Source organism: Bos javanicus, chromosome 23 (assembly GCF_032452875.1).
Source record: "Bos javanicus breed banteng chromosome 23, ARS-OSU_banteng_1.0, whole genome shotgun sequence".
Lineage (NCBI taxonomy): Eukaryota > Metazoa > Chordata > Mammalia > Artiodactyla > Bovidae > Bos > Bos javanicus.
The window spans coordinates 28858029-28869593 of record NC_083890.1 but is presented as its reverse complement, the minus strand read 5'-3'; the positions used below and the strand labels follow the sequence as shown (position 1 = coordinate 28869593).

Here is an 11565-nt window from a genome sequence, read left to right as displayed (position 1 = left end):
TACTGGAGTGGGGTGCCATCGCCTTCTCCAAATGATAAAGTTAATGTGGTTTAAATCAGTGATTTTCAAATTATCAATTGCAATAGCTTATATCATGGCATCAATTTTGTGGGTTATAACCAGCATTTTAAAAATGGACTGCAGTTTTAAAAGTCAGTAAATGATATTGAACAAAACTTGTGTTTTAGTATGTGTGTGCATATGCATGTGCATGTGTTAATTTATTAGACGTGAATACGTTTCTAACTGTGATGTTTCCAAAAATGTTTGAAAACCATTAGTTTAAATCCATTAGTTTAAACATAATGATGTTTACAAGGCAGCATATGAATAAAAGACCTATGATTGAACCTAATGATTTCTAATAATCTAACTCTCATGTTCTCAGATGAGTTTTAAAATATAGACCTAAAGTTTTTATAATTATAATTTTTTTGGCCACACCGTGTAGGATGTGGGACCTTAATTCCCCAATCAGGGAACAAACCCATGCCCTCTGCAGTTGGAGTGAAAATTCTTAACCACTGGACCTAAGCCCTAAATTTTTGTAATTCCTATTCTTTACTATTGAATCATTTACAGCAAATATTTTCACTAAAGCTGATCTACTTAGAGTGAGGGAAATTCCTTAGACTTTATTGGGTATTTACTTTCCCAATATTATAATCTTCTAGAATACTCACCACTTAATTACACGTATTAGTACCCTTTAAAATGTTTACAGAAAAGCTGACTACCTGAAACTAACACCAGGTTAGCTTTGCAGGCTGGAATCTGTTCTGAATAGTGGTCTGAAAGGAACTTTGGATTTTGAGGGAAATGGTTGGGAACAGTTTGAACATAAAAACTATTTTCTCATGAGTTCCATTTTAATGTTGAATAAATTCACAATTTCTGTTTTTACTTCGTGTCCTCTTAGAAAGTCATTCTTCATTTTGAGAAGGAACGTTCTGCAGGGTTTCAGCATTGCTGTCATGGCCACTGCCTCTCCTCTGAGGAAACTGGAGGACAAGGTGATGTGCTCTATCTGTCTTGACTACTTGAAAGACCCTGTTACCATCGACTGTAGTCACATCTTCTGCTATCACTGCATCATTAAGGTCTGTGAATCTGCTCAGCAGCCATTATATTATTCTCTCTGCAAGACAGCCTTTAAGAAAGAGAATATCCTCCATGTGTGGCAGATGGCCAGCATAGTGAAGAATATCTGGAGGATGAAAGTAGATGAGGAGAGACAACCCAGAGAGGACCGACCACTCGCGCAGAGAGCAGAGCAGCTGTGCGGGCAGCATTTGGAGAAGCTGCATTACTACTGCAAGGATGACCAGCAGATACTGTGTGTCGTGTGTCAGGAGTCCCGGGAGCACAGGCACCACGCTGCTGTTCTGCTGGAGAAGGCTGCGCAGCCTTATCAGGTAAGAAGCTTGCTGGACCCCAACTCTGTTCTTGGAGCCAGAAAAGTTCTATTGTACCTTCAGGATAAGGTCCAGAATTTTTTTAATAAACACTTTATTGAGGTATAATTGACACATAAAAAGCTGTCCATATATTTACTGTATGCAATTTAAGTTTGGGGATAAGTATGTCGCTACCATCAAGGCAAGAGACATATTTATCACCTCCCAAAGTTTCCTCCCACCCGATTTATTATTATTATTGTCTTACTGTGTGTGTGAGAGAGAGAACACTTAGCAAGATCTATCCTGTTAGCAAATTTTAATTGTACAACACAGCATTGTTATCTGTAAGCACTATGGTATAGAGTAGATCTTCAGAACTTACTTATCTTGCATAACTGAAACTTTTACCCTTTGACCCTCACCTCCCTTTTACACTTCCCTCCAGCTGCTGGCCACCACCATCCTACTCTGCTTCTGTCCGAGTTTTAGATTCCTCATACAAGTGAGATGATTTGGTGTTTGTCTTTTGTGCCTGGCTTATTTCACTTTACATAATGTCCTCCAGGTCCATCTGTGTTGTTGCAAATGGCAGGATTTTCTTCTTTTTTAAGGCTGAGTAAGATGCCATTGTATGTATATACCACACTGTCTTTATCCATTCATCCATTGGACATTAGGTTGTTTCCATAGCTTGGCTGTTGAGGATAATGCTGCAATAAACATGGGAGTGGAAATGTCTCTTCGAGATCCTGATCTCAATTTCTTTAGATAAATACCTAGAAACAGGATTGCTGGGTCATATGGTAGTTCTATTTTTAGTTTTTTGAGAAGCATCTATCGTGTTTTCCATGGCTGTGCCAGTTTCCATTCTCGTTAGTAGTGTACCAGGGTTTCCTTTTCTTCACATCTTCACCAATACTTGTTATCTTTCATTTTTTAAAATAATAGCCATTCTAATAATTGTTAAGGGGAAGGTTCAAATTCTGTAGCACGGTAAGTTCTTGGCAACATGTATTCTTCTAATTTGAATAATAAACTGGTTTGTTTTCATATCTCTTTTATAATAGCAAGTCTGTCCCACTACCTTGATGTTTTAGTTTCTGAAGCATCTGATCAAGCCTCAACCAGCAGTATGGAATACCAGCGCTCTTGATAGCCATCTTGATACTTAGCTTCAAAGTGTGTGCTTCATCTCTATTATAAAAATATTTTTGAGAATATTGCATCTTGTATGAATTTCCTTTCAGAATTTAATCTCAGGGAAAATATTATTTTTTTCTGATGTACCAGTAGTTTTCCTCCTGTCTGCTAAAGGATTACATGAATCACTATTTCCCTTTTGTCCTTGGTTAACAGGACTCTTAAAATCAATTTAGTCATTCACTCAGTGATGTGGAGTTAGTATATATATTTTCCTTCATTATTTTGTGTTGATTTTCTTTTTTATTTCTATGTTATCAATTAATTTTAATATAAATTATCTATATTTTGGTGGAAAGAAACAGTGTAAATATAAAAACCACACTATAAGTCTTAGTAGTTGTAATGATAATAAATTTAATTTTATCTCACTTATTTTTCTCCCAGTTTTATTGAGATGTAATTGACATACAGTACAGTATAAGTTTAACATGCATTTTATCTCACTTCTGAGAAGCTACTCTAAGCCAACATAGCACTCACTCTGTTTCTTCTTCATTAACTAGGATGAAAACTATTCCAACCTAGTCATCTTATAATACTACATAAGATCAAAGACTATCTGATTTCACTCTGAAATCATTTTGCAGGTGTCTTTTCTTATTGAGGGCATTTTCATCTTCATCTTGAGATTATTCATGTTTTTTCCCCCCCATAGGGTAAAATTCTAAACCATCTGAAGATTCTGAAGGGAGACAGGGACAGAATTCAGAATTCTCAGTCTACAGGAGAAGATGAGATTCAGGCCCTGCTGGTATGAGAAGTTTCGAGTGAATGTTCTTTGTACCTGTGTTGGGTGGGAGAGAGAGAGAGAGAAGTGTGTGTGTGTTTGTGTGTGTGTGTATATATATATATATATGTTGAGGGGAGGGGGATAATGAGGGGTGAGGAGAATGTGGGTGTGATAGAAGGGATTCTAGTTCTGAACTTATCCTCAGACAAACATTCTGGTGTTTTCCAGCCTCTCAGGAGAAATCCTCTTTGTGTTTCTGCCTTTACTGTAGGCAAAATTCCAGAACCACAAACAAGACATAGCATCAGTGTTTGAGCAGGGCCATCAGTTCCTGAGAGAAAGGGAGCAGTACCTGTTGGAGTGGCTGGAGGGAACGGAGCAACAGCTCACTGAAGGGAGGAACAGCCATGTCACCAAGGGCTCTGAGGAGGTCATCCGGCTGGAGACCCTGATTTCTGAGTTAGAGAAGAAGGCTCGGCAGCAAGCACTTGAACTTTTGCAGGTGAGGGACCAGTTAAATTGGACCTCTTGCTCCAGGCTGCAGTCTGGCCCCTCCATTAGCATGAGATTTGGACCAGGAGTCAGGAGAGACAAGGTTTTGTTCTCATTTATTGAGTTCTTGACAGGTTAACTAGCAAACCAATAGGTTGTAAGTCCCAAATCACAGTGGGCAGGAGACAGCAATATGCACAGATGTTACACTGAGATAGTGAGATCTGTCAGTCAATTCAGTGCAGTCTCTTAGTCTTGTCGGACTCTTTGCAACCCCATGGACTGCAGCACACCAGGCTTCCCTGTCCATCACCAACTCCTGGAGCTTGTTCAAATTCATGTCCATTGAGTTGGTCATGCCATCCAATCATCTCCTCCTCTGTCGTCCCCTTCTCCTCCTGCCCTCATTCTTTCCCAGCTTCAGGGTTTTTTCCAATGAGTTGGTTTTTCGCATCAGGTGCCCAGAGTATTAGAGCTTCAGCTTCAGCATCAATCCTTCCAAGGAATATTCAGGACTGATTTCCTTTAGGATTAACTGGTTTGATCTCCTTGCAGTCCAAGGGACTCTCAAGAGTCTTCTCTAACATCACAGTTCAAAGCATCAATTCTTCGATGCTCTGCTTTCTTTATGGTCCAACTCTCACATCCATACATGTACATTTATAATTATAAGAAATAATTGAGTGTTAAATCTTATGATCAGACTGGAAGCCACAGGAATTCTGGAAAACGCTAGTCAGGGAAGGCTTCATGGACGAAGCAGCTCTTAATGGTAGCCTTGAGGAAAATGTAAAGATTTGTGTTAGCAGAAAAGAGGAGTTGAACATTCCATTTGTGGAGGTGCATTGGTTAAAATGAAACACATGAATGTGATGATAAACTTAATGAGTGTGATAATAAAAAGGTGGGTGTAGGTGCAGCATGCATGTCAGTCCTGTCCAACTCTTTGCAACCCCATGGACTGTAGCCCACAGGCTCCTCTGTCCATGGGATTTTCCAGGCAGGAATACTGGAGTGGGTTAGCCATTTCCTCCTCCAGGGGATCTTCTTGACCCAGGGATTGAACCTGAGTCTCCTGTGGCTCTTGAACTGACAGGAGGATTCTTTACCACTGAGCCACTTGGGAAGCCCGCGGGTGCTGAGGAAGAGCGTTTGGAAGATAGGAAGGTACATCGAGTGAAAGGGGCTACCTTTCTGGAGGAGTCAGCTTAAGTGAGGAAGAAGTTAAAGGGAAGGTGGGCTAGGTAAGATGGGGCCAGCTGAGTAGAGGCCTTCGAAGGCATTCTGAGATTTCAGTCTTAATCTGATAGACAGTAAGAGTCTTAACAGATTAAGGGAGTTTTCCTGGAGATGATATTCTAGACTCAAATGGAGGAAAGGAAGGGGAAACGTGTGTCCCCATAAACCACAGTGGAGAATAGCACAGGTCAAAGCCCACCAGAAAATTCTCTGTACAGTCCTATCCTGTACCCATTCCCGGCGAGCTCATCGTAAGGAACGGAGGCAGCTCCTGGGAACCTTATTTCCATGACAGTCTGTCTTCTCTTCCTTTCTAGGACCCAAGTGACATAACAAGCAGGTAAGTTCTGTTGCTTTATATTTTTAGCCACTTAGGTGTTCCTTTGTTTTTTCTGTCACCATAACTTATAGAAATTTGGCAAGGGCTGAAAGGGGTTATTTGGAAGAAGAGAGGTTCTTCTAGAAAGTTTAATATGAAAAATATTCCATAGAACGTCCTAGAAAAATTATTGTCTTGGAACTTAGGATGGTAAGAGGATAGGGAGAGTTGAAATGGGAGGAGATTGTGACAGAGTATTTGAAAAAATTTAAAATACACATTTGTTTCTAAGACCCGGTGTCCTTTCATTCTTTTTATTCCTATTTGGTTCCCAGCCGCCTTTCCTCCTGCACTCCCTCACATTTTGTAGAGCACATTTCTTCATCAGATTACCCTCCATGCTTGTTAGTGATGGTTTCCTGCTCTCTGCTGGATCATAAGAAGAAGACATTTATATGCGTCACAGGGATAATGGTTTCTTTGGCGGTGGTTCTCAGCCAGTGTGTTAGGCATTAAACACTGACAGTTTTCAACAACCATACCCATAACGATATGCAGAAGCTTTGAACAGAGATAAAAGCCAAGTATTTTGAGAATACACAGTTCATCCCAGAGACACCAGGACTGTTGGCATAATCTGAGCATTTACCATGGACCAGTTACCAGGTGGGGAAAGGAGACAGGATGCCAGATTCTGGCTGGGGAGACCAGACAGAGACTGTCGGAGATGAGTGATTATATAAGAAATGAGGGTGATACAGAATGTGTAAGACTTCTTGCTCTAGAGTATTTTGTCTGATATCAGTAGTTATTCTAGTTTTCTTTTGATTAGTGTTTTCATACTATTAAACTTTTTATTCTTTAACTCTCAACCTCTCTGGGCTGTTATTTTTATGTATCTCTTATAAGCAACATAAAATTTTTTGTTTTCTTTTAAAATAAATTCATCTGACACATTTTAATTGGAATATTTAGTATTTATAGCTCCTGGAAAACCACCACTTTCATTTATAATTTAAAAAGTATTTGGAGTGTTTGACAAATAATATCCTTACATTTTATTGTTTATATCTGAATATGTTTTGTTTATATCTGTTTTTGCCTTCTCTACTTGCCTTTCTCTTTTTTCTCTTTTTAATATTTTATATTTTTGTGTGTATATATTTATGAGCCTTGTTTTTGAAATATGCTATAATTACTAGTCCATAGTATTTTTTGTTGTTTTCTAGATATTTTAAATTTTTAAATTTCATTTGCTATTTAATATAAGATTTGTTTAAAAAAGAGGACGTCTGTCACTGGTGCTGTTTGTTTTTTTTTTTTCCTAACAGCCTTATGTTTCATAGATTTTATATTTTGTGATCAGACAAGTGTGTTGCCATCTCTACATTTTGGACTTTATCAAGGCTTTCCCTATTGTGTGTTTTAAATTTTTGGACAGTTCTATGCACTTGAAAATAAGATACATTTTTTGTGTCCTTGGAATAGGATTAATATATCTCCATGAGGTTTTCCTTAGTAATTTTGTTATTTTGTTTTGGTACTTAAGAGGGCCCAGATAGCTCAGTCCGTAGATCAAACATCAGACTTTTAATCTGTTTAAGTCCCTGTTCAGGCATTGCTCTAGGTTTTTGGGCTTCCCTGGTAGCTTGGTGGTAAAAAAAAAAAAAAAAAATCTCCTGCAGGTTGATCCCTGGGTTGGGAAGATGCCCTGGAAAAGGGAATGGCAACCCATTCCAGTATTCTTGCCTGGAGAATCCCATGGACAGATGAGCCTGGCAGGTTGCACTCCATGGGGTCTCGATAGTCAGACATGACTTAGCAACTAAACCACCATAAATGACATGTTGGTGGATCGAGAATCCTTGGATCATGGCTCTTTCTTCAGATCTCTATATTCTTCTCTCTGATTCTGATGTCGAAACCAGCCACTTGGAAAAGCAGCTTTTACTATCTGCCTCTTTGGTCCATTATTGGTATTTGTTCGCATGCATATACTCTGACAGTGGGAAACCATGCCTTTCTCTCAGGAGTAATTACTGTGACTTCATTATCTCTAGATACCCCTGGAAGAAGTTCTGGATTGAAAAGCCTATCAGTCTGCAATCAGAAAACAGACGGAAGAATTTTCAGATAAACTTCTTTGTTTAGAGAAAGGACTCAGAGGATTCCATGGTAAAGGAAGGAGTTCTGAGCCTAGAAAACCTTCTTTCTTTCTCTGTAATGTTTCTTTAAGTTTTGATCATGGCTGCACCTTTTCAGAGTTCCTGCATGTCATTCACACCAGGCAGGGACACTGGGGAGGAAATCTAAGTCCAAACCGTGGAGGCTTCCATGTGATAGTCTAAGACTGTTCCATAATATAGAATCATAGTTAATAGTTCTCGGAGTTGGTAGAAATATATTTCACATCTAACATTAGGAGGCTATGAAAAACAGTATGGCATTTCCACAAAATTTTAAACACATAATTACCATATGATCTAGCATTCCCACTTCCCAAAGAATTAAAAGCAGGCCCTCAAAGAGATATTTGCACTCTCGTGTTCATAGCAACATTATTCACAAGGGACAGGAAGCAGAAGCAACCCAAATGTTCATCACTGGATGAATGGAGAAATGGAATGTGGCATATGCAGACAATTGAATACTATCCAGCCTAAAAAGGAAGGAAACTGTGACACATACTCTAACATGAATGAACCTCGAGGACAAAATGCTAAGTGAAATGAGCCAGTCACAAAGAGACAAGTACTGTGTGCTTCCATGTATATGAGGTCTCTGAAGTAGTCAAATCCATAGGAACATAAAGTAGATTTACGAGTATAGAGTTTAAATTTTAAAAAATGCAAAAGTTCTGGAAACTGGTTGCACAACAATTTAGATATACTTAACATTAATGAACTATACACTTAAAAATTGGTAAAGACAGTAAATGTTATGTGTTTTAACCACAATTGAAAATAAAGAATAGCGAGAAAATTACTCTAAAGACGTGGCTTTGAGAGTGGAGAGAAATGTGGTTTAGGACTAGAAGTTTAGGACTCAGTTTAAAAACAGGTAGTATGCCCAAAGGTGCTCTTTAATGAAGCACCAGGTGGGTTCAGCACGTGTTGCCATAGATATTCACATGAACCTGTTTAGACTAGACAGCTGTGGGTGTCTCCTGAATTAATTCCTCTGTTTCACTTGAACTTTCATGATCCCCTGTTAACTGCTGAAGTTATATGAGATACCATAAAAGAGTTTGACGGAGAAGCTGTGGTGCCAGAGCCGCTTCCTGTCAAGAATTCCCTGGTGGGCCAGTGGGTAGGCCTCAGTGCTTTCACTGCCGTCGGCCTGGGTTCAATCCCTGGCCTTCCCGAAAGCCAAGCAGTGTGGCTAAAGAAAAAAAAAAAAAACAAGAAAGAATTGCTCACTGTCCTTTTACTCTAGGAAAATTGATGAGGGATCTGGAATATAAGACAAGTGAGTATCTGGAGAGGATAGTGGCTGAAGTTTGCAAATTACCATTTTCCTGTGAAGCTCTTATTACTTATGGGTCAGCCTGTTTGTTTTAAAGAGGAAGGTCTTCATGTGACTAATGTATCCAAATTCTTTATCCTGAGTTCAGAACCATAAACCTTTCCCCAGATTTGCTCAGCTGTAGTGATCCCAGTTCTTATCTTTTTTTCCTCTCCAGTCTCATCACACTGTCTGAGGCCTTGAATTTTCTGTGTTTACACTTTCTAGATATGGCTGTTAACAGTCTGAACACAAGGTCAAAAGAAGTCTTTGTTCTGGTCCCCTGAGGAGTCTCCCACCATTGTCATGAAGGCTCCAGAACCTATGGGACAAATCTCATTTTTGTCTTTTGTGAGGCCACACCTTTGTCTCCTTGTCCCCACAGCGAGGATCATCCTGAATTCCCAAACAGCCAATGGCTACCTCTCAGTGGCTCCAAATGGGAAGAGTATGATGTTCACTGGCTTGTGGCTGAACAAATGCCAGCGTGGTCAGTGATTTGATCCGGAGCCCGGGGTGCTGGGCAGTAAGGGCTTCATGTGGGGCAAAGTGTACTGGGAAGTGAAAGTGGACAGGATCTGGTGGGAAGCAGAGGAGGAAGAAGATGCAGTGAGAGACAGGGCTGGAAGCAGAAGCGTGTTTGGCAGTAACGATCTTGGTGGATTTACAGGCATCACTGATGGGTATCTTTCTCCTGGATATAGAGAGGAGAATGAGGAGTTGGAGGAGGAATGGTCTCAGGAAAATGGAATATGGCCAAAATTCTGCCTGGTGGGGGTGGAAAGAGGGTCAGTGGTGAGAAGGGGATTTCTCAACTTCACCCCCAAGGAGGGGTTTTGGACTCTGCAGCTGTCCTCAGCTGGGGTGTCTATATGCACCAGCCTGGGGCCCTTCCAGATCCTGTCCTACTGCCCCCAGAAGATTGGAGTTGCTCTGGATCATGATGGTGGGACGGTAACCTTTACCAATGCCAGAACTCAAGAGTTCATCTGTGAATTCTCATCTGCCTTCACTGGGAGAATTTTCCCTTTCCTGTGGCTTAACTGCATGAGATCCAGACTTACGCTGAGACCCTGAGAGAAGACCTCCTGGCACGGCCCCAGGTTTTGTCATTTACCCTTTGTTCCTTTTCATCAGTCCCAGCTCTGCCTCAGCTGGATGGTCCTGCTGGGTTTCTGATTGCACTCAGATGACTGGAGCATTAGGGCAGTCATGAGTGTCTTGTCCTCGCAGCTTTCTCTCTAAAATGGGGACAGTAATAATTGATCTTTTTTCTCTAAGGAGAATGGTTGGAATGTCTTTAATGTACTTATTAAAATGTGTGTTAACTAATTTATCTCTTCTGTTGCCTTTGATCTGGTTCTTCACCCGCCACTGAGACAAATGTATGAGAACGAGTGACTGTATTACAGAATCTCGGCTCCTGCTACAAATAGTAATTGATGACAACATCCATATTGGTTTCTGAAGCACCTTTTCTGTCCCATAATTTCTCCTGCCATCCTTCTAAGCAGTTGTTGTTGTTCTGTCGCTCAGTCATGTCCGACACTTTGCAACTCCGTGGACTGCAGCATGCCATGCCTCCCTGTCCTTCACCATGTCCCGGAGTTTGCTCAAACTCATATCCATTGAGTCAGTGATGCCATCCAACCATCTCATCCTCTGTCACCCCTTTCTCCATCTGCCCTCAATCTTTCACAGCATCAGGGTCTTTTCCAAATCGTCTAAGTAGCTGAGGAAACAGTAAATATTTGGCAGTTCATATCTGTTTAACCTTTGATACACTATGAGATTTGAGATATCTGATATAAGAATTCCTTTACTTATCTGCCATGTTCTGATAATTTTGCAATGGGAGGGCGAGAGGGGAAGCCATGTAAGATTCAGGTATATATGAGTTTTTGGAAGTCACTTGGTTCTGAAGTCATGTCTTATGTCATATGTGTTTTGAGATGGTAGTAATAGATATGTAGCTTAATGTTAAATTAGTAATCTTACATATAAGCAGCAGAAAACAAATTGGCTAATTTTAGAAAAAGGAAAATTAACTTTTAAAAAAGGGAAATTAATTAAACATCACAAGCATGTGGAGTGCAAAGAGGGAGGGATATGTGTGCCTGCCTGCATGCAAATTCTGGAGGCACGTCCACATGACCCCCAGAGAGGTGGGAGCTGCAGTGAGAGAGGGAGGAGATGGAGGAGTCAGCAGGGCTTGAGGGGATTGTTGAATTGTTAGGATATAAACAGAATACATCAGGCATGAGTCCAAGCTATTGGAGAGTGGATATAATCTGGTTGGGAACAGAAGAGGAAGAAGTAAGAACACTTACTTATGGAGCCAGAGGCGTGTTTGGCAGTAGCTATCTTGGTGGATTCATAGACTCAACTGATGGGTAAAGTTTTCCTGGATACAGAGGTGAGAATGAAGAGTTGAGGAAGGAATGGGTTCAGAAAATTAGTGGATAGAACAGGCCCTAGTTCTTCATGTAATCAACCCCTAAATCAAAATCTGCCATAAGCACACCAGAATAGGATGCCTGCCTGTGCCCAGTAACAAAAAAGCAAAGTGTGTTTTTGGCTTCTGTAATAAGACATGGTCTCATCAAGACTCGTGTAGTTCAGCATTCTCAAGACATGGGAGCAGATGCTAGTTGCCAAAGAACTTCCCATACTTAAAC

At 40.4% G+C, this 11565-nt stretch overlaps 1 protein-coding gene across 1 annotated transcript; it reads left to right on the top strand.

Moving 5' to 3' along the window:
• The first annotated feature begins 492 nt into the window (after positions 1-492).
• LOC133236516 (tripartite motif-containing protein 26-like) lies at positions 493-11565 on the top strand. The gene is given in 8 exon segments (XM_061398582.1): positions 493-1415; positions 3259-3354; positions 3605-3835; positions 5382-5404; positions 7444-7481; positions 7484-7558; positions 8819-8851; positions 9273-11565. Coding segments are annotated over 8 exon segments (1746 nt in total). The 5' UTR covers positions 493-857; the 3' UTR covers positions 9965-11565.